General features: G+C 42.7%; 1 protein-coding gene across 4 annotated transcripts in view; it reads right to left on the bottom strand.

Moving 5' to 3' along the window:
• SCFD1 (sec1 family domain containing 1) overlaps window positions 1-26,327 on the bottom strand; it is a 152,781-nt gene that overhangs the window by 106,636 nt on the left and 19,818 nt on the right. For all 4 annotated transcript variants that reach the window (XR_007774508.1, XM_050953890.1, XM_050953892.1 and 1 more), the window contains exons 10-11: window positions 20,841-20,940; window positions 762-901 (exon numbers count right to left, since the gene is read on the bottom strand). Coding sequence is in view for 3 of the 4 variants with exons in the window: in XM_050953890.1 (XP_050809847.1) it covers window positions 762-901; window positions 20,841-20,940 (240 nt within the window). In the remaining variant the exon portion in view is untranslated. The remainder of the gene's footprint in view (window positions 1-761; window positions 902-20,840; window positions 20,941-26,327) is intronic.

Below are 26,327 nucleotides of genomic sequence, written 5' to 3'. Positions count from 1 at the left end.
GTCATGAAGTCTCCATCCTAAGTAATTTCATTTTCACAAACATTCAAAACAGTAAAGTATTGGGATATCCAAATGGATCAGATGACATCTTTCTTTAAATCTAATAATGTGACCAGACCACACTACACAGTAGAGTTTGTCCCCCTCAGTGCTGGTTTTCAGTTTTCATTCTTTTATAGCTTTGCTCACACAGAACTCTTTCCTAGCACATCCAGGGCACTCTACTACCTTGTTTGTGAATCATAAGAATTAAGAGATTATGTTTAATTTTGCATTTCCCATATTACTAAAGAACTCCACTTCTCTTTATAAATCCAGTCTGATTTTTCCCCTGAATTGGGAACACATTTCAAAGCTTTTTCACAAATGAAATCTTACTCCACAGGTACATGGGAAACTAGGCTAATAGTGCCTTTAGAATTAAATAAAAAGCATCTACTCAATTTGCAAACAGATTTGTCACCTGTATGCTTTATTCAAAGGAACATTCAAACATTCCTAAACTAAGTAAAACTGCTAGTGAATCCCTTAAAATGAGATTAATTCCTCTACACTATTTATATAGATTGAACTATACCAAACATACCTATTTTATGAAATTACAGAGTTCTTTGGGTAGAGTAATGTGGCTTATGACTCCCTTTGCATAGATGCTCTATCACACTTCCTCAAAGACATGGAAAAAATATTAGTATGTTAAGGGTAATTCTTCATTAGAAGTTGACTAATTTAAATATAAAATCTGGAATTGTTCAGCTCACCTGCCTTTATGCTTCTGCCAAAATTTATCAGCTGGAGTTAAGTCGTATGATTTTTTATTCTTTTTCTTTGGCCTAGCCCCTGCTGGAGAATTTTCCATTCCTGAAGATTCCTCTAGATTAACTCTGTTCAAATGGAAATCCTAGAAAAGGATAATCTTAATTAAACATCCACAATTTCAACCCAAAATAGAGAATAAAAATACTCTTACCATGAACCAAAATAACTAGGCTTCCATACATTGTTTATTTTGATGAAATCCTAAGATAGATCTTCCAAATGAAACGAACATTTCAAATCCTCTCTAAAAATCTCTAGGCTGTATGTATAATCTTTCTTCCTTAATATTTCATAATAGACTATTTTGCTACCAGTCTTTTCCATTGAGCAAATGTTTTATTTTGCTATTTATTCTAGTGTAACCAAAAGCATCTCTTTTTGTTAAATATCTGTACACCAGCCAGAAGAAGTTTACTAATCAACCTAAGATAACATAAGCAGAGTTAGGAGTCTGGTGTAGTTTTTTCAACGTCAAAGTCATTTAAAGCTATAATAGAAACAGAATTTCAAGTGAGTGCATGCATATTTGTCCTGTCCTAACTCACATTCAAGAGCACACACAGATTTCTTAAGTAGACATGATAACCTACTTTGCTTTCTGTATGTAAACTGGATTATTTACCAGAAACTGGAGTTGTCTGACTTAAAATGATTCTATAAATTCACTCAAGAAGGTGCACAGGTTTTCATATGGGATTTGTAGAGGAAATTCAGTAATTTAGAACATATTTGTACAGGGCTGCCATAGGTTCTCTCAGTGTTGTAGAGAAATGTTGCAGTCTAACAATGATAACCCAGTTACACCAAAATTGTAGATGCAGTACCGTGAGACCGAGTTTTTCCCTGCTGCAAAAAAACCCACAAGATGGACCTGGTGGGGAATCACTGGGAGGAAAATTCTAAGGTTATATTCAGTATTTTCAACAGATGATTTTGTTTGAAGAATCTGTGTGGAAACAGCCGAGATTCTGACCCCAGAAACTACAGATCTCATTCAGAGGACATGACTGGTTGGCTGTTTCCAAAAAGCCTCTCGCAACTTTTCCCTCATACCCTTGCCAGTATGGCATCTCTGCATTGACTGTAATGGTTGAATGGATTCCCCCTGGTTTATGAGGTGGAAGTAAAAAATGTGGATAAGAAAACAAGTCCCACTCACTCCCTACAAATAAATCTCCAACCCTGAACAATGCCCATCTGGAGATAGGGCCGCAGTTGTGGCACCTCCCCACTCCACTCACCATGTATGGGGAATCCCTTCCTCACAAAGATTTGAGATTAATTAATTCATGTTGAAGGATTAATTCGTTCCTCCTAATTATCCCCCAGCCCCCAATTTTGAATGACTGTGGAGGGGAAATAATTCTCTTTTAGACAAGATTTTAAATTCTACAGATGTCTTCTGCTCAGCCGTCACAATTTTAGGGTAAAATGGATCACCTTTGGACTTCAAAAGATTAAGCAAACTCCTTTTTTAAATATATGTAAAGGGCTTGTAGGGTTGCCAGGTGTTCGGTTTTCGACCGGAATGCCCGGTTGAACTGGGACCCTCGCGACCCTGGTCAGCACCACTGACTGGGCTGTTAAAAGTCCAGTCTGCTGTGCAGCCAGGCTAAGGCAGGCTCCCTGCATGCTGTGGCTCCACACGGCTCCCGAAAGCAGCAGTATTTCCCCCCCTACCCCCAACCCCTTCACCTAGGGCAGCCAGGGATCTCTGCGTGCCAATGGGAGCTGTGGGGGTGGTGCCTGCAGACGGGGCAGTGTGCAGAGCTGCCTGGCTGCGCCTTCATGTAGGAGCAAGAGGGGGGGCCATGCTGCTACTTCTGGGAGTTGCTTGAGGTAAGCACTGCTTGGAGCCTGCACACCTGCCCACCTCCTGCACCCCATCCCTCTGCCCCAGCCCTGATCTCCCTCCCGCACTCTGAACCCCTTTGCCCCAGCCTGGAGCACCCACCTACACCCCAAATCCCTCACCCCCAACCCCACACCAGAGCCCTCTCCCCCAGCCGGAACCCTCACACTCCCCTGCACCCCACCCCCCGATCTCCCTCCCACACCCTAACCCCTCGGCCCCAGAGCTCCCTTCCATACTCCAAACTCCTTGTTTTTGGCTCTACCCCAGAACCTGTCCCCCAGCTCAGAGCCCATATCCCCTCCCACAGCCTAACCCCTCAGCCCCAGCCCAGAGCCCCCTCCCACACTCTGAACCCCTCAGTCCCAGCCCAAAGCCCTCTTCTGCACTCTGAACCCCTAATTTCTGGCCCCACCCCAGAACCCACATCCCCCAGCTCAGTGCCCATACCCCCTCCCACACTCCAACCCCCTGCCTCAGCCCAGAGCCCCCTCCCATACTTAGAGCCCCTCAGCTCCACCTCCAGCCCGAAGCACCCTCTTCCACCCCAAACCTCTCATCTCTGGCCCCCCCCCAGAGCCCGCACCCCCAGCCAGAGCCCTCACCCCCTCCCACACCCCAACCCCTTGCCCGGTAAAAATGAATGAATGAGCAAAAGCGGGGAGAGTGAGCAACAGAGGGTGGGGTGGGATGGAGTGCGTGGGGGCAGGGTCTCGGAGAAGGGTCAGGCACAGGCGGGGCCTTGGAGAAGAGGCAGGGCACAGGTGTTTGGTTTTGTGCGAGTAGAAAGTTGGCAACCCTAGGGGCTTGTAGAATTAGAACAGCATTTTTTGTCTTAAAAATAAGGTTATTGACGTTAGATGTTTAAAAGATAAACAGGAAAAAATGCTCAAGGCGTTCACATTTTGAGAGGGTTCCGATATGCTACATGACTTTCCTCAGGTACAAAAAAAATCCAAACTTGCATTTCTAATGCACTCATTACCATGGAATCTAGGCACTAAAGAATGACCACATCATCCATTTCCTCAAATAACTCAACTGATTCTCCAGTTATATTAGGATTCACTTCAACATTAGACACACTTTTCCCCTAAAACTCTCCATCAGCATATTTCAGTCTGCTTAATGGTGCTGGGATCTATTCCTCTCTCCTTGATCATCTATCACTGATGACCTCTTTGACTCTAGGATAAACTGAAAATAGAAAGTTAAACGATTTTTGAGAAATTGCCACAAACTTCAAAGAGTAGAATTTTAAAAAGCTGTTTAAAATATTCCAGTTGTATAAGTAGGCATGAGGAAAAAAACACTAAAGAGAAGCTGAGGGAGATTATCAGTGTTGTTAGAACTAAAAAATTAGTCTATATAAAATTTTTGGAATGTCACTTGGGATTCTAGTGGCTAGTCATATTTTATAAAAACATATACCACTTAACTGTAAAGAAAATCTAAATTAAGTTTTAGAAATTAGTAATTAGAAAATTAGGATTCAGGCTTTCAAAAGTTTACACATACTTGTGTGCGCTGTGATAAAGCACAATATGCACATTCCTACAGGCCCGCGAGCATATACACTGGTGTTAGCATGTGCAAGACAAACAGGAATACTTTGAAAATGTAGCCCTAAGTGGCCTTAAAAATACTTTTCAGAGCAGTTCTGACATAATTGATTACGCTGGTGCACAAATGAGGCTTTCGCATGCCAAGCCACTTCAAGTTGCCCGTATGTTCACGTCATATTAAAAAACTGGTCATATTAATTAAAGTTAATTTTAAAACAACTACCTATGTTTACCAAACTGAAAAGAAGAAAATAGGAAAAACATTTTAAAGCATCTAACAGGATATAACAAACAATGAAGAGTAAAAAATAAAATTAGTATCCTTCAAACAGAGCAAGAGAGAAATAATACTGAACACTCCAAAATAATTCAGGGATAGGTTATAAGTGATGCTTATAAAATAGTCCTAAAGGCCGAGTAGAGAAACTAAGATCAAAATAAAGGACCAGATTTTAGTAACTCTCTCTCTGAGAGCCCCATTAATTTCAATGGCATTACCTTAAATAAGATACTAAATGTCCATAAATCTGGCCCTAGGTTTTTGTATTTGGTTTTTTTTTGTTTGTTTGTTTTTTTTTAACACTTTTTCAAAATGCATAATGATTCTGGAACAGTGCAGAAATTGCAAACATCACCCAGAAAGTGCTAGAAATGGTTTTAATACAAGTCATATCTCTAAATCCTTTCATATTGGACTTGGATTTTTCCTGGCTTAAAGGTGACTGCAGGCAATAGCACCCCTAAGCCACAGGCCCCATGGAGTTGAAGTTGGCAAGACATCAGATGTAAACAAATTACATGCAAAACTGCTACAAGAAATGGGAAATGATGAAGACGCTTTCACATACATCTTCTATTCAAGAAGGATATAAAGAGATTATCTTAACGACATCATGTACAAGATATTTGGAAACTAAATACTAGAAAATCTGATGACTTTTACTGAAAAAGGAAACATTCAGAAGCTACACTGAAAGATCACACAGGGCTAGGAGGGATGGACAGATCTACTCCCTGAAAAAACGCAGTGTAGCTAAGGATAACCAGCTTCATGAAAAAAACGGTCATGTCTGATAATAATTTTGGATATATTTGTAGATACTATTGCCAGAACACACAAGTGGTGGTAATGTAATTTAATTAACATAATATGCATAATGTAATTCGGTTTTCAAAAGTAACTGACAAAGTTTCATATTACAAGTGAACAGCCAAAGTGTGAAGAGTCATGAACCAGGAAAACAGTTGACAGAAAATTAAGGGAGAATGGAAGTTTCTTAGAAGATGGAAAGAAAGATAGTGAAGAGTCACAATGATCAGTTTTTGTAAACAAGTTTATATTATTTAATAACAAATTATGTTATATGCAAGCTTACTATACTCACTATACTCCAAGCTAAAAAATGGACTAATCTGGGATGTCCAACAATGAGAAACTTTCTAGATGCAGGCCTTAGGCGGTAAACTGAAATTCACTATAGAACTAATAGCCTTTGAACTTATAACCAAAATAAGAATGAGTAGTTCTCGATATGGAAGACTTGAATTCATATTATGGAGCCACAATTTTCATAAGCACGTTTGTGTCTCATTCTAGAGAAAGCCAAGTTTTCCACCTCTCTTCCTTCCCTAAACAAACATACTTTTCACAAAAAAACAAGAAACTTTCTGTCTCCAATTTCTCGGTATGGTCTTCTATTTTTTTTATTGTTTAAAAGAAGTTTGAGATACTAGTGTTAACTTTTAGAAGTTAAATACCTTTGTATAGGTATTTTAACTCTGTTTTGTCCCCAGTGAGAATTAATGCCTTTGAATACTCTGTGGAAAGTTAGGTGATTAATTCTGGAGTAATTCACTATGAATATCTGAAGCCTTGAAAATACACCTGGGAGAGCAATTTTCAAATTTGTTGGCAATTCTTGAAAAAATAAAAAATTAGTTCACTGTGACAGTTCTTGGGGTACCCAGGTCTGTAAGTCACCTAGTTATCCCCTGCTTCCAGTAAGAAGGAGTCTTTCTTGTGGTAGCTGTGTGTCAGCTCCTTAACGCAACAAGCCTTTTAGTCACTCCAGCACTCCCCTCTAGGCTATGCCAGTTCTAACTTTGCCTTGCATATTAACAACAGGTGCATTCCAATCCCTGAGTCCCTTTGAATCATTCCCCTGTAATATCCAGCCCCTGACACCGGTTACTCTAAGGGTATGTCTACACTACCTGCCAGATCAGCAGGTAGTCATTGACGCAATACATCGATCCTGAACGCGCTCCCCGTCGACACCACGCCGCAAGGACATGAAGTCAGTCAATCTAAGATACGTCAACTTCAGCTACACTATTCTTAGATCGATCCTCTCCTCACTCCCCCACTGTAGACTAGGCCTAAGAAATCCCAGATTCACTGCTCTCAATCACAGATCCACTGCAGCGTGTCCCAGTTTATCAGTTTTACTTTAAAATACATCACCAGTCCTGTAAACCACACAGTGCTTGTGAGCACTTCTGATAAAACAAATGGAGAATAAAGATTTAACTAGAAATGAGTGTCAGAAACATGTTGTTACAATACAATACAAAATCATAAAACAAACCTGGATCTACTTTTATCAATAATTATCTTTCCTTTCTAATATTGTATATTTCCCATCCAAAAGGAAAGTTTATTGAAGAGCTGGCTGGTTTCTTAGTAACCAGCATCCGAAACTTTCATGAAAGCACCCTTACTCCCCAATGGAATGAACGGATCTAGAGTGTCTTTCCCTACACTCTGTTATACTAAAATAGGCTTTTGTTTCTATTCACAGCCATGGTGAAACTCTGTCTGTTGTAATGTGCCTATTTCCATTCCAATGGGTTTCAACCGTTTGATGCTTTCTCTGATGGTTTTTCATTGATAATTTTGGGAGAGGGCAAGGCTGGTCAATTGAGCCTTGCACTACCTGAAAGGCTGATTAGGGAGGAGTGACAACTTGCTCTTGCTTGCATGGTCCAGCCCCGAGGCCCATTCCTTCTTGGTGATTAACTCAAAAGTTTGTACTGTAAGGCCTGGTCTACACTACAATTTTAGGTCGAATTAAGCAGTGTTACCTCGATTTAAGCCTGGACCCGTCCACACGACTAAGTCCTTTTTTTTTTTAATTTAAAGGGCTCTTAAAATCGATTTATTAACTCCACCTCCGACAAGGGGATCAGCACTGAAATTGGCCTTGCCGGGTCAAATCTGGGGTAGTGTGGACAGTATTAGCCTCCGGGAGCTATCCCAGAGTGCTCCATTGTGACCGCTCTGGACAGCGCTCTCAGCTCAGATGCACTGGCCAGGTAGACAGGAAAAGGCCCGTGAACTTTTGAATTTCATTTCCTGTTTGGCGAGTGTGGCGAGCTGATCAGCACAGGTGACTATGCAGAGCTCATCAGCAGAGGTGACCATAGAATCCCAGAATTGCAAAAGAGCTCCAGCATGGATTGAACGGGAGATAGGGGATCTGATCGTTGTATGGGGAGAAGAATCCATGCTAGCTGAACTCCATTCCAGTATGAAATGCCAAAACATTTGAAAACGTCTCCAAGGGCATGAAGGACAGAGGCTGTAACAGGGACTTGCAGCAGTGCCACGTGAAAATTAAGGCGCTCAGGCATGCCTTCCAAAAAACCAGAGAGGAAAACGGCTGCTCCGGGTCACAGTCCCAACATGCCGCTTCTATGATGAGCTGCATGCCATTCTAGGGAGTGCAGCCACCAGTACCCCAACCCTGTGCTTTGACTCCACCAATGGAGTAGGACGCAACACGGAAGCGGGTTTTGGGGATGAGGAAGATGATGATGATGAGGTGGAAGATAGCTCACAGCAAGGAAGTAGAGAAACCGGTTTCCCAAACAGCCAGGATCTGTTTCTCACCTTGGACCTGGAGCCAGTAACCACTGAACCCACCCAAGGCTACCTCTTGGACCCACTAGGTGGAGAAGGGACCTCTGGTGAGTGTACCTTTGTAAATATTAGACATGGTTTAAAAGCAAGCGTGTTTAATGATTCATTTGCCCTGGCATTTGCGGCCAGTACAGCTACTGGAAAAGTCTGTTAACATGTCTGGGGATGGAGCGGAAATCTTCCAGGGACATCTTCATAAAGCTCTCCTCAATGTACTCCCAAAGACTTTGCAAAAGGCTTCTGGGGAGGGCAGCCTTATTCTGTCCTCCCTGGTAGGACACATTACCATGCCAGGCCAGCAGCATGTAGCAGGGAATCATTGCAGCGTATGGTCCCGGTGTTTACTGGCATTCAAACATCATCCATTCTTTACCTCTCTGTGTTATTCTCAGGAGAGTGATAGCATTCATGGTCACCTGGTTGAAATAGGCTGGTTTTATTAAGCGGACATTCAGAGGTGCCCATTCCTGCTGGGCTGTTTGCCTGAAGATGCGAGCGTCATGTACCTTTCCTGGCCATCCCATGTTGATGTTGGTGAAACGCCCCTTGTGAACCACCAGTGCTTGCAGCACCATTGAAAAGTACCTCTTCCGGTTTATGTACTTGCTGGCTTGGTGCTCCGGTGCCAAGATAGGGATATGGGTTCTGTCTATTGCCCCACCACAGTTAGGGAATCCCATTGCAGCAAAGCCATCCACTATGGCCTGCACATTTCCCAAAGTCACTATCCTTGATATCAGCAGCTCTTTGATTGCATTGGCTACTTGGATCACAGCAGCCCTCACAGTAGATTTGCCCACTCCAAATTGATGCCCGGCTGACTGGTAGCTGTCTGGCGTTGCAAGCTTCCACAGGGCTATCGCCACTCGCTTCTCAACTGTGAGGGCTGCTCTCATCTTGCTATTCTGGTGCTTCAGGGCAGGGGAAAGCAAGTCACAAAGTTCAATGAAAGTGCCCTTATGCGTGTGAAAGTTTTGGAACCACTGGGAGTGTCCCAGACCTGCAACACTATGTGGTCCCACCAGTCTGTGCTTGTTTCCCGGACCCAGAATCAGCGTTCCACGGCATGAACCTGACCTATTAACACCATGATGTGCACACTGCTGCAGGCCGTACTTTGTGAGAAGTCTATGTCCACGCCTATGTTCTCACCACTCTCGTCACCGTGCTGCCATCGCCTCCTCCCGATTTCACTTTGGCAGGTCCTGCATATACTGCAGAATAATGTGTGTGGTGTTTACAGTGTTTGTAATTTCCACAGAGATCTGAACGGGCTCCATGTTCCCAGTGCTATGGCTTCTGCACTGAAAAAAGGTGCAAGATGTAGGAGGGGGAGGATTAGCTCAGTGGTTTGAGCACTGGCCTGCTAAACCCAGGGTTGTGAGTTCAATCCTTGAGGGGGCCATTTAGGGATCTGGGGCAAAAATCTGTCTGGGGATTGGTCCTGCTTTGAACTGGGGGCTGGACTAGATGACCTGCTGAGGTCCCTTCCAAACCTGATATTCTATGATTGTCTGCCGTTGCTCTGAAGGAGGGAGGAGCAACTGATGTGGCTTACAGGGAATTAAAATCAACGAAAGGGGTGGCTTTGCATCAAGGACAAACACAAACAACTGTTACTCAGAATGGCCTCAAGGATTGAACTCAAAACCCTGGGTTTAGCAGGCTGTTGATTTCACGGGGGGAAGGGGAGCAAATGAATACAAAACAAATCTGGTCTATTTCTTGTTTTGATCCACTCCATCTATCTTATACATGTTAGGCTGGCAGTAGATGGTGCAGTACGACTGCTAGCCATCGTCATCTCCTGGGTGCTCGGCAGAAGATGCTGCATTACAACTGCTAGGTGCTCAGTAGAAGATGGGTGCTCAGCAGAAGATGGGAATGACCTGGCTGAGTCACTCCCATGTCTGCCCAGGTGCCCCGACCGACCTCACCGAGGTTGGCTAAAAGAGCACCCAGGACTACAACAACGACCGATAGCAGTCGTAATGCACCATCTCCTGCCAAAAGGCAATGAACTGCTGCTGTGTAGCAATGCTGTCCCATGTCTGCCAGCACCCAGGAGACGTACGGTGATGGTGAGCTGAGTGGGCTTCATGCTTGCCGTGGTATGGTGTCTGCACAAGTAAGACAGGAAAAGAGGCGCAAAATGATTGTCTGCCGTTGCTTTCACAGAGGGAGCAGAGGCGGCCCCAGGCCCCTGCATGCCAAGCGCGTGCTTGGGGCGGCAAGCCGCGGGGGATGCTCTGCCGGCGCCGCGAAGGCGGCAGGCAGGCTGCCTACTGCGGCTTGCCTACGGAGGGTCCGCTGGTCCCACGGCTTCGGTGGACCTCCCCGCAGGCATGCCTGTGGAGGGTCCGTGCCTGCAGGAGGTCCGCCGAAGCCACGGGATCAGCAGACCCTGCGCAGGCAAACTGCCAGAGGCAGCCTACTTGCCGTGTTTGGGGCAGCAAAATCCCTAGAGCCGCCCCTGGAAGGGAGGGAGGTGGGGCCTGGCAACATGTACCTAGAACCACCTGCAACAATGTTTTTGCCCCATCAGGTATTGGGATCTCAACCCAGAATTCCAATGGGCAGCGGAGAATGAAGGGACTGTGGGATAGCTACCCACAGTGCAATGTTCCGGAAGTCGATGCTAGCCTCGGTACTGTGGACATAGTCTGCCAACTTAAGGCACTTGGAGCATTTTGTGTGGGGATACACACAATCGACTGTATAAAAACGATTTCTAAAAAAAAGACTTCTATAAATTCAAAATAATTTCATAGTGTAGACATACCCTAAGGCTGGTCCACACTAGGAAATTAGGTCAGTATAACAACATCACTCAGAAGTGGGGAAAATTCACTCTCCTGAACACTGCAGTTAAACCAGCCTAACCCTGATGTAGGCAGTGCTAAGTCAACAGAACCTAGCTATGGCATCTTGGGAGGTGAATTACCTACACCAATGGGAGAAGCTCTCCTGTTGGTATAGGTAATATCTTCACTGAAGTGCTGCCGCAACACACCCGCAGCATGGCAGCGTTTTAAGCGTAGACAAGCCCTTAATCCGACGAAGTGGGTATTCACCCACGAAAGCTCATGCTCCAATATGTTTGTTAGTCTATAAGGTGCCACAGAATTCTTTGTCGCTTAATCCATAAAGCATACTTTCAGTATAAACATATTATTCCTTAAATATTACCTTTACGTACATCTTGCAAGGAATATGAGTTTTGATAAATTACAAGCTTTCTGTAGCACCTCACGATATCCCTGATGGAAAAAATTCTGCAAGATATGTGTTTGTTGAAATAAGTTTGACAGGTCTGAGGTTAGAGTTGTTTACAAAAAATGGGATCCTTTGTCAAGGGGTCTCTGTCACATTCACCCCTAACAGATAGAAAATTCCAAAATATTTCAAGTGAATCAAAAGTGAACAAAAATCATTTGGGGTTGATCAAAATCTTTTGTTTTACCTAAAACAAAAAGGTATCATTTGCGCACACTTTTTAAAATAAAATCAAAGGAAATGAAGGGCAGCACCACATCTCTTATAACCTTTACTACAGGGGGCGTTTGGGCATTCATGTGGGTTTAATTTTCCTCTCTGCCTCATGTGGAGAAGAGATTTAAACTTGGGTTTCCCACGCTGCAGGATAGTGCCCTAACCATTCAGCAATGGGTAGTTTGGTGCAGGCATTTCAATCTCTCCTGTTGAAGTTATTCCACTGTATCTAAATAATTAAATAGTCATTAGAGCAGGGCATCAACTTGAGCCTTCCACCTCCCACCTGCTTTGATGACTAGGCTATAAGGCAGTCTGGATTGGTGTCTCAGGCCTGGTCTACACTACTTGTTTAAACTGATTTTAGCAGCGTTAAACCGATTTAACGCTGTACCCGTCCACACTACGAGGCTCTTTATAACAATATAAAAGGCTCTTTAAATCGGTTTCTGTACTCCTCCCCAATGAGAGGAGTAGCGCTAAAAATCGGTATTACAATATTGGATTAGGGTTAGTGTGGCCGCAAATCGACGGTATTGGCCTCCAGGCGGTATCCCACAGTGCACCACTGTGACTGCTCTGGACAGCAATCTGAACTCGGATGCAGTGGCCAGGTAAACAGGAAAAGCCCCGTGAACTTTTGAATTTCATTTCCTGTCTGCCCAGCACGGAGCTCTGATCAGCACAGGTGGCAATGCAGTCCCAAATCCAAAAAGAGCTCCAGCATGGACCCTACGGGAGATACTGGATCTGATCGCTGTATGGGGAGATAAATCTGTTCTATCAGAGCTCTGTTACAGAAGACGAAATGCCAAAGCATTTGAAAAAAATCTCCAGGCTACACAGTGCTGCGTGACAAGCATAACGGAAAGCCAAAGAATCAAATGGATGCTCATGGAGGGAGGAAGGGGGTACTGAGGACTCCAGCTATCCCACAGTCCACAGCAGTCTCCGAAAAATATTTACATTCTTGGCTGAGCTCCTAATGCCTGTAGGTTCAAACATACTGTCTGGCGTGGTTCAGGGTATAGCTTGACAATTTACTCCCTCTGCCCCCACGTGAAAGAAAAGGGAAAGAAATCGTTTCTTGACTTCTTTGAATGTCACCCTACGTCTACTGAATGCTGCTGGTAGACGCGATGCTGCGGCAGTGAAGAGCAGTATCCACTCCTCTCCCCTCCCTGGTGGCAGATGGTGCAGTAGGACTGCTAGCTGTCCTTGTCATGAACCCGTGAGTGCTCCTGGCTGGCCTCAGGTGAGGCTGGCTGGGGGCGCCTGGGTAAAAATAGGAATGATTCCCGGTCATTCCCAGTAGATGATACAGAACGGCTGGTAACCATCCTCATCATAGCAACTGGGGGCTAAGCTCTATCAGCTCCCTCCCTTTCATGTGTAAAGAAAAGATTCTGTACTGCCTGGACTATCATAGCAGCGGGATGCTGGGCTCCTCTCCCCCGCACTGCTTAATGTTCTGCCTGGACCGTCATAGCATCGGGAGGCTGCCTCCTCCTCATTTTATCTCACTAACAAGTCACTGTTTCTTATTCCTGCATTCTTTATAACTTCATGACACAAATGGGGGGGGGGGGGACGACACTGCCATGGTAGCCCAGGAAGGTTGGGGGAGGAGGGAAGCAACAGGTGGGGTTGTTGCAGGGGCACCCGCTAGATGTAGCTCATCATTTCTGCGGGATCTGACATGGAGCAGCTGTACTCTCTGATACACTGGTTCTCTAGTACACTTGCCCCACATTCTAGGCAGGACTGACTATTTTTAGAAACCATAAAGGAGGGATTGACTTGGGGAGTCATTCCCAGTTTTGCCTTTGCGCCCCCGGCCGACCTCAGCCAGGGGCACCCATTATAGCAGCAGACAGTACAGAACGACAGATAACCGTCATCTTACTGCCAATTTACAATGGCAGCAGACGGTACAGAACGACTGATAACTGTCTCTGCTATCATGCAAAAGCAAATGAATGCTGATGTGTAGCACTGCAATAACGCCTCTGTTAGTGGCATCCAGTACACATACAGTGACAGTAAAAAAAAAAAGCTGAACGGGCTCCATGGTTGCCGTGTTATGGCGTCTGCCAGGGCAATCCAGGGGAAAAGGGCGTGAAATGATTGTCTGCTGTTGTGTTCCCGGAGGAAGGAATGAGTGACAACATTTACCCAGAACCACTCGCAACAATAATTTTTGCCCCATCAGGCACTGGGATCTCAACCCAGAATTCTAAGGGGCGGGGGAGACTGCGGGAACTATGGGATAGCTACAGAATAGCTACCCACAGTGCAACGCTCCGGAAATCGACGCTAGCCTCGGACCATGGACGCACACCGCCGAATTAATGTGCTTAGTGTGGCCGCGTGCACTCGACTTTATACAATCTGTTTTACAAAACCGGTTTATGTAAAATCGGAATAATCCCGTAGTGTAGACGTACCCTCAGTCTTTCATGGTGAAGCTGTTCTACTTAGTATAAAATACATGAATAGACATTGGGCCAAACAGAATGACTCTGTAGCCTGGATTGTTAAGAGAAGACTAGTGTCCTTTTGGAAGAGTAGCATCAATTAAACTGAAAAAGGTAACTCTCACAAACACGGAGAATTAATCTTTGTGTTCTGGCATTTTATTTTGCATGGAAAAAAATCAGCATTTGAAGAGCAATGCTGCCTTTTCTCTTTCTCTCTCCCTTCCTGCTTCATCTTCTCAGCCTCTGCATTACCTTTCCACTCCATTTTTTTAATGCCACATTTGCTACCTCTGAGTCCCTTATTTTTTCAATCTTTCTCCTGTCCCTTATTTTTGTGCCTCTTTGGAATAGAGGTCTTGAAGTAATTCTAAGCAGTTTGCCTCTGCAAGTTTTTCACATACTTGTTGCAAGAAGAAACTGATATGTAGCTGAACTGCAAAGGAAAAAGAGAACGATTCTAAGTCATTCTGTCTTTACAGCAGGCATGAGACTAGTCTGCAGAGGAAAACTGACTAGAGTCAGTTTCCTTTTGCATTAACTATTTTATATATGGAGCATCACAGAAAAAACAAATATCTCTGAACCTTTTTCTGGAACTCCACTTTTCCTGGTGGTCCTTCTGGAACAGACCAATCTATTTTATTAGCAAATTTCCCTACTTACGACTTTCTAGGTGACATTTACAAAGATAAATATATCCTCTGGTTGTTCAAGAACAATCAAATCCTTGCTTTGAGCCAAAAACAAAAACAAAAAACACAAAATCACCAATCTCTTAGCCAGATAATTTAACTCATTTCTTAGAAAGTATTAAACAAGAACTGAAATATCTGAAACTTGGCATTAATCATTCACTAGCCTATATTCTCTATTCATCACACATTACTGGAACAAAGGAACTTTTTTTTCCTGAGTTACCATCTTATTTCATTTTTGTTTTATGTAAATAGTAATTTTTATACTTGTTTCCTTCAACATACGATGTTATAAATAGACAGCAGTCTACATGGAAGATGTTATTTCTACTTTTCTCTTAAGAATACCTTGTGTTGTTTTTTAATAGACATTTTCCATTGTTATAGTGACCAGACTGATTGAACTAAAACATCTTCATATTTTTTGTATATTTTTTATGTTACATTATATATTTATAGAAATTATACTATATAACTAGATATTCCTTTAGAAATTAATGTAAAATTAAGGATATCTGTGAAAAATTAATTTATGAGAACAATGTGTCCTGGGTTTACTGATCAGATTTTCTAACTAGTTACCAGATTTATTTTCCTCAGTTCTATAGTAAGATGGAAATACAAATAAGGCAGAAGTATACAGTAAATATAATAAAGGAGTTTTGTAGTAGTTGAAACCACCCTGAAAAACTATTTACATCTAATTTCACCTCATCTGGCCTCAGTATCCATAATCCTTTGAAAAGATTCCTTCCAATTTTTTTTTAAAATATACAATTCATTCTCAGAGGGCATTTTTATGGCTCATTTTCTTATCTTTTTATTCAGTATGGTCCCATTCCTGCAACAAATGCCATCTGAATAGACCCCTATGCATACATATGTTGCATATCTGTCTGCATGATTGGGATAATAGTTGAGTAGAAAGTTAAGAAGGCAGTCATTAAAATGGACTTGTCAAGTTTAATTCTTCTATTCCATGTTTTTTGACACACTGCATTTTATGTGGAAGAAGATATATCTGTGTCCCAGTACTGTTCCTTTAAAAACAAACATGCATCAAGGGTGCCAATGAAAGCACTCAGAAGTCAAGCAATGACTATATCAAAGTTGTCTGTTCAGCCTTAATTCAGCCTCTGTGTTTACTGTACAATTATGTTTTAGTTTAGTTTTTTAATGCAGGATCATTGCCCACATGAGACAGTAAATGAGACAGTTGTCCTTAGCACCCCTGTTTCACCCATTGCCAGGGTCATAGAACGAAAGAGTCAGAAATTCTGGAAGAGGGAAAAATGGTCCTGTTAAGCACAGAACTGGGACACAGTAGATCTGAGTTTTATTCCTGCCTGGGCTTTGTCTGACTTGGCAAAATCAAAATCTCTGTGTCTCAATTTTTCCTCTGTAAAATGGAGGTAATACTTCCCCTGCTTCTCAGCAGGATGCAACGAGAACAAGTTTATTAATGTTTGTGAGGTGCTTCAAAACTACAGTGATGGGAGTCCTATAAGTACCACATCGACAAAAGACTGAACAAGCAACCTTTACTTCAACCTACCCTGACTTGAGCACTTAACTTTGTAACTCTAATGTTTTTAATGGAGGTTTTTGTATATATTGTCTGTACAGTACATGGCATAAGATGATACCTTTAATTTTCCACAACAACATAACTAAGATATTAAGATCTAACCTGAACATGTATCAGGATAACTGAGTCACTTAAATACAGCTAGAATTCCAGACTGGCATCATCACAGTATAAATACACTTGAAGGAAAAAGACTTAAAGTATCGTATGCTTCTATCTACTACCGACACAATCAGAGCAGAGTAATTGCTGGCCTATCACATTGGTTTTGTCACTCCTATATATTCTCACTGTCTCTCTCATACATCCATATCTACCTACTAATACTGAACCTAGTGGTAATCTAAACAAAAAGAACTCTCTACTATGGTTGTAGCTGCTTCCATCATTTCACATTGACTCAGACATACAGTCTAGGCTTCAGAGTGATGTTTGGGTTTACTGTGTGTGCCTGTTGTGTGTGGATTTGTGAGCATGGCTAATGAAGTGTGTGGGCTGTAGTGAGGTGCTTTGTCTTTGGGCTTATTGTTCTCCCTCAACAGAGCAGCAGGGTTCAGAGGCAGCATGAGGCAGCCTAGCTGTTCCACATTCCCTTTACTTACTGGATTTTGTGATTGTGAGAAAGACAAAATCAAACACTCTTCCAAATACCAGTATCAATTGGAAGACAAGATAGATAATATAGGCCTTCTGTCAGGAGAGGAAAAACCTCCCCCAAATATAAGTGGGCAAGGTGATCAGAGAACATCTCCCCTTAAACAGCTGTTGATTTTTGGGGAGTGGAGAAGGACAGCAGTTGGTGGGCACAACACAGAAAAAGATACAGCTACTCAGAAGGGGTGGGGGTGGTCTGGGAGAATTTTAGCCAAACTCTGATCCCTCTGGCTGCAGGTATGGTTACCCATGCCTCTCCAGTGTTTTCAGAAGAGGCTATGTATGCCGTCTCCCTCGCTCTATCAAAGGTGTGTTAGGTTGCTCCTTCTTGCTGCCATGAACAATATATTTTAGATGCTACAACACTGCATGTGGCTTGTTCCTATTTTAGGAATAAGGCACTCTAAAGCTTCCCAAACCTCCACTAAAAATACTGTTTTAGTTACACTCATATTTGGGAATTACTGGCTTTCACTAGTTTTTCTGAAGAACCGAGGGTCAGAGAAAGTACAGAAGTCTCTCTTATCCACAGTTCATGTATTTTATTTGGCTGTTATCACATCAGAGAACAGCAGCATGTGTTGAAGTCCCATATTAAAAGCACCAAGCACAAGCATTATGGTGCTCAGAACAGATAAACATTGGTTGGCCACAAGCATGACAGCCATTTCATTTTGGCACCTCCTCTGCAGCAATTTGCAGGCTGCCCATCTAAACCAAACTTTGATAAGCACCTGTTGGTTCTCAAGCTGCAGTCTGTCCCCCAATCTCTTGGAGAGGCTTTCTTAGTAATAGAAAGCATGAAAATTTAGAATCAGAGGCTGGGAGTTGAGAAGCTTTGTGAGAGGATCTTTCTCTTATAAAGTGTCCACAAATGTGAGAACCACAGCTCCAGTTAACATGTCATATCAATCTGTGAGTGGGCACAAATGTCCTAACATACAGACGTGAATGTAAACTGTCAAGCCCATTCTCGTGTATCAGTTTCGGTTGGGAAGGACAATATTAATGGTCAAGAATACTGACTAAGTAGTCCATGAACATTCCACTTCTGTGGGTAATGGGAAATGCTATAGATTGTTCAGATCAAAATTTAAAAAAAATCAAAAAGTTTGCACACCAAAGAAAGCATATTAATCCAGTGGCTCTTCACCTTCTTAAAAGGCCTTTGCTTACGGTTTCCACAAAAAAAACAGATAATTTTGGTGGACAGCTTCCTATGAGTGAATAAATTAAAGGAAAAAAGCGGGAGAGAAAGATTACTTCATTAGCAGAAAATTCACATACCATTTCTGTTCAATGGATCTCTCTCACAGATTACTTTAGCAGCTTAGCAATTATTATAAAGCTTCCCACTCAGTTTAACATGACACCTAGGTTGTTCACTCAGTCAGAACCCTGTTCCTACAGACAAGTCAGCCTGATATTATATATTTTAAACACACATTAATTCCTACCCTCCCCCACTGGAATAGATTTTGATCAGAACAGGACTCTTCAGATGAGTCTGTTTATTTGTAGCAACAGTATCATTATTACCTAAACAGGCAAAGCACAGAAATTTGTGGTTACACTGGCCTTTAGATCGCCATCCCATTCCCTAGGCTCTTGTAGTTGAGAGCCAAATGAAAACTGATTTACGTGAAAGTACAATTTATGTAATCGTCACCTTGGTAACTATTTTCCTGTTACAATTTAGAGCTCTGTCAACAAAGTCATTCAAGCCATTTCATAAAATGTTGTGCTCATTCTGTGAAGAGCCTGGCATGATTTTTTTTTTTCAACTGGATAGTGAGCCTGGTTTTGAAATTAAACTTTTCCCCTGGATACAAAACTAGAGATCACTCGTGTTTCCAAGGGGTGTAGGCTCGTGATACAAACTTTGCTAACAAGTTGAACTAGACATTTTAATAACAAAACATGCACATTCAAAACATATTGATGTTTATAAACAATCCTTCAGTCTCAAAAAGGCAGTGACTTTCCATCAGCTGAAAAGTAAATGCAACATACATATCACATGCACAATTTGCTGTGCACAGTAGAATTCTATAAAAACCCACAAGATTTTCAGAGACTAAAAAAATGTCACCTCAGTGACGCAACAATTTTCAGACAACTCCATGTGCCAGTACATAACTCATAGTAACCGGGCACGTAGGCATGTATATTGCAATTTTAGCATGAACTACAGCAGGGGTAGGCAACCTATGGCATGGGTGCCGAAGGTGGCACGCGAGCTGATTTTCAGTGGCACTCACATTGCTCAGGTCCTGGCCAGTGGTCTGGCGGGCTCTGCATTTTAATTTAATTTTAAATTAAGTTTCTTAAACATTTTAAAAGCCTTATTTACTTTATATACAACAATAGTTTAGTTATATATCATAGACTTATAGAAAGAGACCTGCTAAAAATGTTAAAATGTATTACTGGCACATGAAATCTTAAATTAAAGTGAATAAATGAAGATTCGGCACACCACTTCTGAAAGGTTGCCGATCCCTGAAGTACAGACTGTCGATGTATATCACAACCTCAGTAACAAATACAAAACACTAACTCAGAGAAGTTATATTAAAATGAATTTCACATGATCTATTAATATATATTGAAGTGAACTAATATCCCTCCTGCTTTTTTCTCTGTAGTTAAATAATTTTATTAGCATATTTTTTATATTAGGTTTTTGTAGTTATGTATTTTATATATATATATATATATATATATATATATATATATATATATATATACACACAAACACTCATTTATAAATTTATTTATACATATGTATACATGAATTTCTCAGTTAAGTAACAAGATTTCCTTCCATTCAAATAAATTTCCAATATAATATGCAGCTGAATTAAGTTGTATATCATTTTCTCCATTAACAATGGAGTTCTAAGATCTATTAGGTCAGTCAGGAGTTTATAGAACTACATATAAAAAAAATAATAATTTAAAAAGCCTTTAATTGCAAGTTGTTTTATAAAGTCAGCTCTGGAAAATGTAAATGTTCTATGCTCCATGCGACTTCCAAAACAAAATAAATATTTATGAAAGTTCTCTCAGCAAGTTCATTTACCAGTTGGTATTTCTCTATATAGAACATTTACACCATCTTGTGGAGAAGAATGGCAAAGTAAATCCCTAAGAACTCAAACTGATATGAAGAGCTGTTTTAAAACTTATTAAAACAACACAAAATATTTACATTTCAGGATAAAATTAAACCATTATAATCTGTACATTTCATAAAACATCCAAAAATCAAGCTAACAGCAACTTCCAATCATGACAATTTAGTGTCATAAGCATTTTTCTTTGTAGATAGGGAAGAAGAGAACACAAGATTTGCATAGGATACCTGCAGAACAAATCTCAAGCCTTATCTTACAAAATGACAAAAATGAAAATCAGTGACAAAACTCTGATCTAATTTACGACAAATTTTTGCATTAAGAGAAATAAAATTAACACAAAAAGTATAGGTTACAAACTTCTGAAAAACAGTCCTGCATAACTGAATTACCAGTATCTTAATAACTACAGCAACATTTTAAACAGTAAATGTTTTTAAAAGGTACTGCAATGTCAAAACTCCCAACCCTTCAAAATAAACCTTCTAGATTTGTTTTAGATGAAATAGCTTCCAAATAAACTCAATATATAAAATAAGATTTAGATTAAGGAGACACACTGTTACTAAATTTAAGAGTAAACTCAGAATGCAACGGTACTCTCAATAGTAAAAATGAAGTTTATTCTCTTACCAGTACATCATGCACTAATGCCTGGTATGTCCAAGTATGATGTAGTGGAGTTGCTAAATCTATGTTTCTGTCAACAAGGACTAACAATGGCCTTTGGAAGCTGTAAATAAAAGACATTGTCAGTAACTCTTTATACATATCTGGAAGAGTCTCTCAGGCCTGGTCTACACTACGCATTTAAACCGAATTTAGCAGTGTTAAACCGATTTAACCCTGTACCCGCCCACACAACGAGGCCCTTTATATCGATATAAAGGGCTCTTTAAACCGATTTCTGTACTCCTCCCCAACGAGAGGAGTAGCGCTGATATCGGTATTGCAATGTCAGATTAGGGTTACTGTGGCCACAAATCGACGGTATTGGCCTCCGGGCGGTATCTGACAGTGCACCATTGTGACTGCTCTGGAAAGTCATCTAAAATTGGATGCACTGGCCAGGTAGACAGGAAAAGCCCCGGAACTTTTGAATTTCATTTCCTGTTTGGCCAGCGTGGATAGCTCACCAGCACAGGTAACAATGCAGTCTCCTGAGAATCGAAAAAGAGCTCCAGCATGGACCACACGGGAGGTACTGAATCTGATCGCTATATGGGTAGAGGATTCCGTGCTAACAGAACTCCGTTCCAAAAGACGAAATGAAAAAACATTTGAAAAAATTTCCAAGGCCATGATGCAGAGGCCACACCAGGGACTCAGTACAGTGCCATGTGAAAGTTAAGGAGCTCAGATAAGCCTACCAGAAAACCAAAGAAGCAAACGGAAGGTCCGGGGCAGGGCCGAAAACATGCCGCTTCTACGCTGAGCTGCATGCATTTCTAGGGGGGCTCTGCCACCAGTTTCCCACCCCTGTCCGTGTATTCCGAGATGAGGGGGGTAATCTCAGCCATGACTGAGGATTCTGCGGACGGGGAAGATAAGGAGGAGGAAGAGGAGGACGAGCTTGCAGAGAGCACACAGCGCTCCATTCTTAACAACAGCCAGGAGCTTTTTCTCACCCTGACGGAATTACCCTCCCAGCCCTCCCAAGCCATTAGCCCAGACAATGAAGCCATGGAAGGGACCTCTGGTGAGTGTACCTTTGTAAATATAAAACATGATTTAAAAGCAAGTGTTTTTTAATGATTAATTTGCCCTGAGGACTTTGGATGCATTCCCGGCCAGTACAGTTATTGGAAAAGTCTGTTAACATGTCTGGGGATGGAGCGGAAATCCTCCAAGGACATCTCCATGAAGCTCTCCTGGAGGCACTCCAAAAGCCTTTGCAGAAGGTTTATGGGCAAGGCAGCCTTATTCCGTCCTCCATGGTAGGACACTTGACCACGCCATGCATGTAGCAAGTAATCTGGTATCACTGCATGAGAAAGCCTAGCTGCGTATGGTCCTGGTGATTGCTGGCATTCAAGCAACATCCGTTCTTTATCTCGCTGTGTTATCCTCAGGATAGTGATATCATTCATGGTAACCTAGTTGAAATTCAGGAATTTAATTAAGGGGACAGAGATGGCCATTCCTACTGGGCTGTTTGCCTGTTGCTTAAAAGAAATCCTTCCTTGCACGTAGCCAAGCGGAGCACGGTGGATTGGTGCTGAGATTTTTCACGTTTGGCTAGCAGGGATCTTCTCTGCTACCAGCCACGCGGTAGGGGAGGAAGGGGGATGTTTAGCAGTGATCTTCCATACCAGCCACGCGGTAGGGGGAGGGGTAAAGCAATCATCCCAGAGAATTGGATGGGGGGGGTGGTTTCTGCTGCTGCATGTTAACAGGAAAGAAGCAGCACTGAACGGGATTTGCTTGGTATTTGGGAAAGGAGGGCACTGTGTATACGAAGGCTGCAGAAACCGAAAGACAATGGCTTACCATGGACGCATGCAAGCTGAATTCTGCTGCCCGGACCTGCGTCTGTGAGATCTCTAACACCAGAGCCGCAGGCACTCAATATTAAGACTCAAAATGCGACCTTGTAGTGAAATCACGTGCTATGTAAGGTGAATAGTGTTGTTCACCATGAAAGAGTATAAGCATTGTTCTGTAAAACGTATCTTTTTAAATACTTCTCTCTCTTTTTTACCTCCCTCATGCAGCTGCAAATTTTTCAAGCCTCCCTACTCCATCCCGCAGGCTATCTCAGATAAGGTGGCGGAAAAAAAAGACATGAGGCGAAATGTTCTCAGAAATCATGGAAGTGACCCGCAATGAAAGAGCTCATCTGAATAACTGGAAGGATGTGGTATCAAATTACAGGAAAGTTGCCAGTGAATGTGAGGACAGGAGGGACGCTCGAGATGAGAGATGGCGGCAGGAAGATCTGAGGAGGCATGACGCAACGCTGGGGCTGCTCTGTGATCAAACTGACATCCTCCGATGTTTGGTGGAGCTTCAGGAACAGCAGCAGGATCACAAAGTGCCGCTGCAGCCCCTCATCATGTTTCATATCCTCCTCACCCAGACATGTAAGAACACATGGGGGAAGGCTTTGTGCACCCGCCCACTCCACCCCCGTGGACAGCCCAACCAAAAGGCTGTCATTACTTTGAAATTTTTTCAGTGGTCTTTTCCTTCCCTCCTATCCTTCTCCCAAACCACACCTGGGCTACCATGTCAGTTCTCTCCCTCTTTTTATAATACATTAATAAAGAATACATGATTTTTAAACGATAGTGACTTTATTTCCTTACAAAGCAAGCTGGAATCGAAGCGAGAAGGTGGGTTGCTTACAGGGAATGCGTAAATCAAGGGGGGGTGGTTCATCAAGGGGAAACACACACAGCAGTCACACCATACCCTGGCCCATGATGAAACTCGTTTTCAAAGCTTCTCTGATGCGCACTGCTTCCTGGTGTGCCCTTCTAATCGCCCTTGTGTCTGGCTGCGCATAATCAGCAGCCAGGTGATTTGCCTCAGCCTCCCACCCCACCATAAAGGTCTCCCCTCTACTCTCACAGAGATTGTGGAGCACACAGCAAGCAGCAATAACAATGAGGACACTGGTTTGGCTGAGGTCAGAGCGAGTCAGTAATCTGCGCCAGCGCGCCTTTAAACGGCCAAATGCACATTCTACCACCATTTTGCACTTGCTCAACCTAGAGTTGAACAGCTCCTGACTACTGTCCAGGCTGCCTGTGTATGGCTTCATGAGCCACGGCATCAAGGGGTAGGTTGGGTCCCCCAGGATAACTACAGGCATTTAAACATCCCCAACAGTTATTTTCTGGTCTGGGAAGTAATTCTCTTGCTGGAGCCATTTAAACAGTAATGTTCCTGAAGACGTGAGTGTCATGAACCCTTCCCGGCCATCCCACGTGGATGTTGGTGAAATGTTCCTTGTGATCCACCAGTGCTTGCAGCATTATGGAAAAGTACCCCTTTCGGTTTACATACTGGGTGCCCTGGTGCTCCGGTGCCAAGATAGGGATATGGGTTCCATCTATCGCCCCCCCACAGTTAGGGAATCCCATTGCAGCAAAGCCATACACTATGGCCTGTACATTTCCCAGTCACAACTTTTCGTAGCAGCAGCTTAATGATTGCTTTGGCTACTTGCATCACAGAAGATTTTCCCACTCCAAATTGATTCCCGACTGACCAGAAGCTGTCTGGCATTGCAAGCTTCCAGAGGGCTATCGCCACTCACTTCTCAACTGTGAGGGCTGCTCTCATCTTGGTATTCTGGCGTTTCAGGGCAGGGGAAAGCAAGTCACAACGTTCCATGAAAGTGCCCTTACGCATACGGAAGTTTCACAGCCACTGGGAATCGTCCCAAACCTGCAAAACTATGTGGTCCCACCAGTCTGTGCTTGTTTCCCAGGCCCAAAATTGGCGTTCAATGGCTAGAACCTGCCCCATTACCATCAGGATCTCCAAAGAGAAGAGAAAGAATTCTGTGTCCATGTCCTCATCACTCTCGTCGCCGGGCTGCCGTAGCTGCCTCCTCCTCGCCTGGTTTTGTAGGTCCTGGTTCAGCATAGACTGCACGAGAATACACGAGGTGTTTACAACGTCCACGATTGCGGTCTTGAGCTGAGCAGGGTCCATGCTTGCTGGGCTATGGCATTTGCACAGTTCACCCAGGAAAAAAGGCACGAAACTGATGTCTGCTGCTTTCACGGAGGGACGAGTGAGGCTATACCCAGAACCACCTGCGACAAAGTTTTTTGCCCCATCAGGCACTGGGATCTCAACTCAGAATTCCAAGGGGCGGGGGAGACTGCGGAAACTATGGGATAGCTACCCACAGTGCAACGCTCAGGAAATCGACACTAGCCTCAGTACATGGATGCACAACACCGAATTAATGCACTTAGTGTGGCCACGTGCACTCGACTTTATACAATCTGTTTTACAAAACCGGTTTATGTAAAATCGGAATAATCCCATAGTGTAGACGTACCAATATTCTTCGGCGTTTTTCTGTACTGCCAATCTCTTTAAAATCAGTGATACTCAGACCTCAGTGGTTCAGCAGCCAAATTAGCAATCAACATTACCCAAAAGAGCAACAGAACTGTGAATTCATTGTTTCATTTACTATGCACTATATATTTATATTTAAACAATAGCAAAAGCATCCTGATTGGTTAATAATTTAGACTGGTTAATAATGAAATCATACAATGTTTTAATATCACGTGCTGCAAAGAGCCACAGGAAACACATTAAAGAGCCACTTGCGAGTTGGGAGCCTGAGTATCACTGCTTTAAATATTATTCTGCAAATTGTATGTACTACCATGCTGAATTTACAACTTTAGGGAGTTAGGCTTAGGACATAATTAAGTGAGAGAATTCACAAAGATAAGATTGAGACCAAGAAATCAACAATATAAAAAAAGACTGAAAGTTACATTAATATTCAGAATGATTAGATTAGATTTGTCAGCAGCTTTTGAAACTACTAACTCATCCACAGTGAGGTGGATGGATGAAACAGCTTGAGAGGGTTTGGTTCATCTGAAAAAGATTCTAGTAGTAGTACTAGATCACTGCTTGTGTCCCACACCCCAAAAGGAACCTCACATCTGCAGTCTCTCTCTTGGGCGGTCCATCATACCACCTCTCCTGTCTGATTTGTATGTGAAGCCACAAAGAGCTTATGGCTTGCATTGTCATTAACATGCTGATACTCAGCTCCTGTGTGAGTAAAATTTTCAATAGTGCCTAAGTATATTAGGAGCCTAAATCTCATTGAAAATCAGTGAGATTTAAACTCCTAAAAGGGCATTTCTTCCTACTGCTGAAAAGGGGACTTCAGCACTTTTTGAAAGTTTTATCCTGTCTCCTTTTCACTGAACTCAAATGCTATCATTTCATTACTCTCCAAGTGTCTGAAGACTAAGCTACAAACTCTGCCACGTCACTGTTTACCCTTTGCCCATCTCATTTATGAATATTGCCCTCACGTTAAAATGAACGGCCAGATCCTGCACAAATGCATGTGCTGTATAAGCCAGTGCATAGTGGATCTGCAAACCACATACAAGTGAATAGGCT

Source organism: Gopherus flavomarginatus, chromosome 5 (assembly GCF_025201925.1).
Source record: "Gopherus flavomarginatus isolate rGopFla2 chromosome 5, rGopFla2.mat.asm, whole genome shotgun sequence".
In the NCBI taxonomy this organism is placed as follows: Eukaryota; Metazoa; Chordata; order Testudines; family Testudinidae; genus Gopherus; species Gopherus flavomarginatus.
This window is presented reverse-complemented; position numbering and strand designations above follow the sequence as displayed.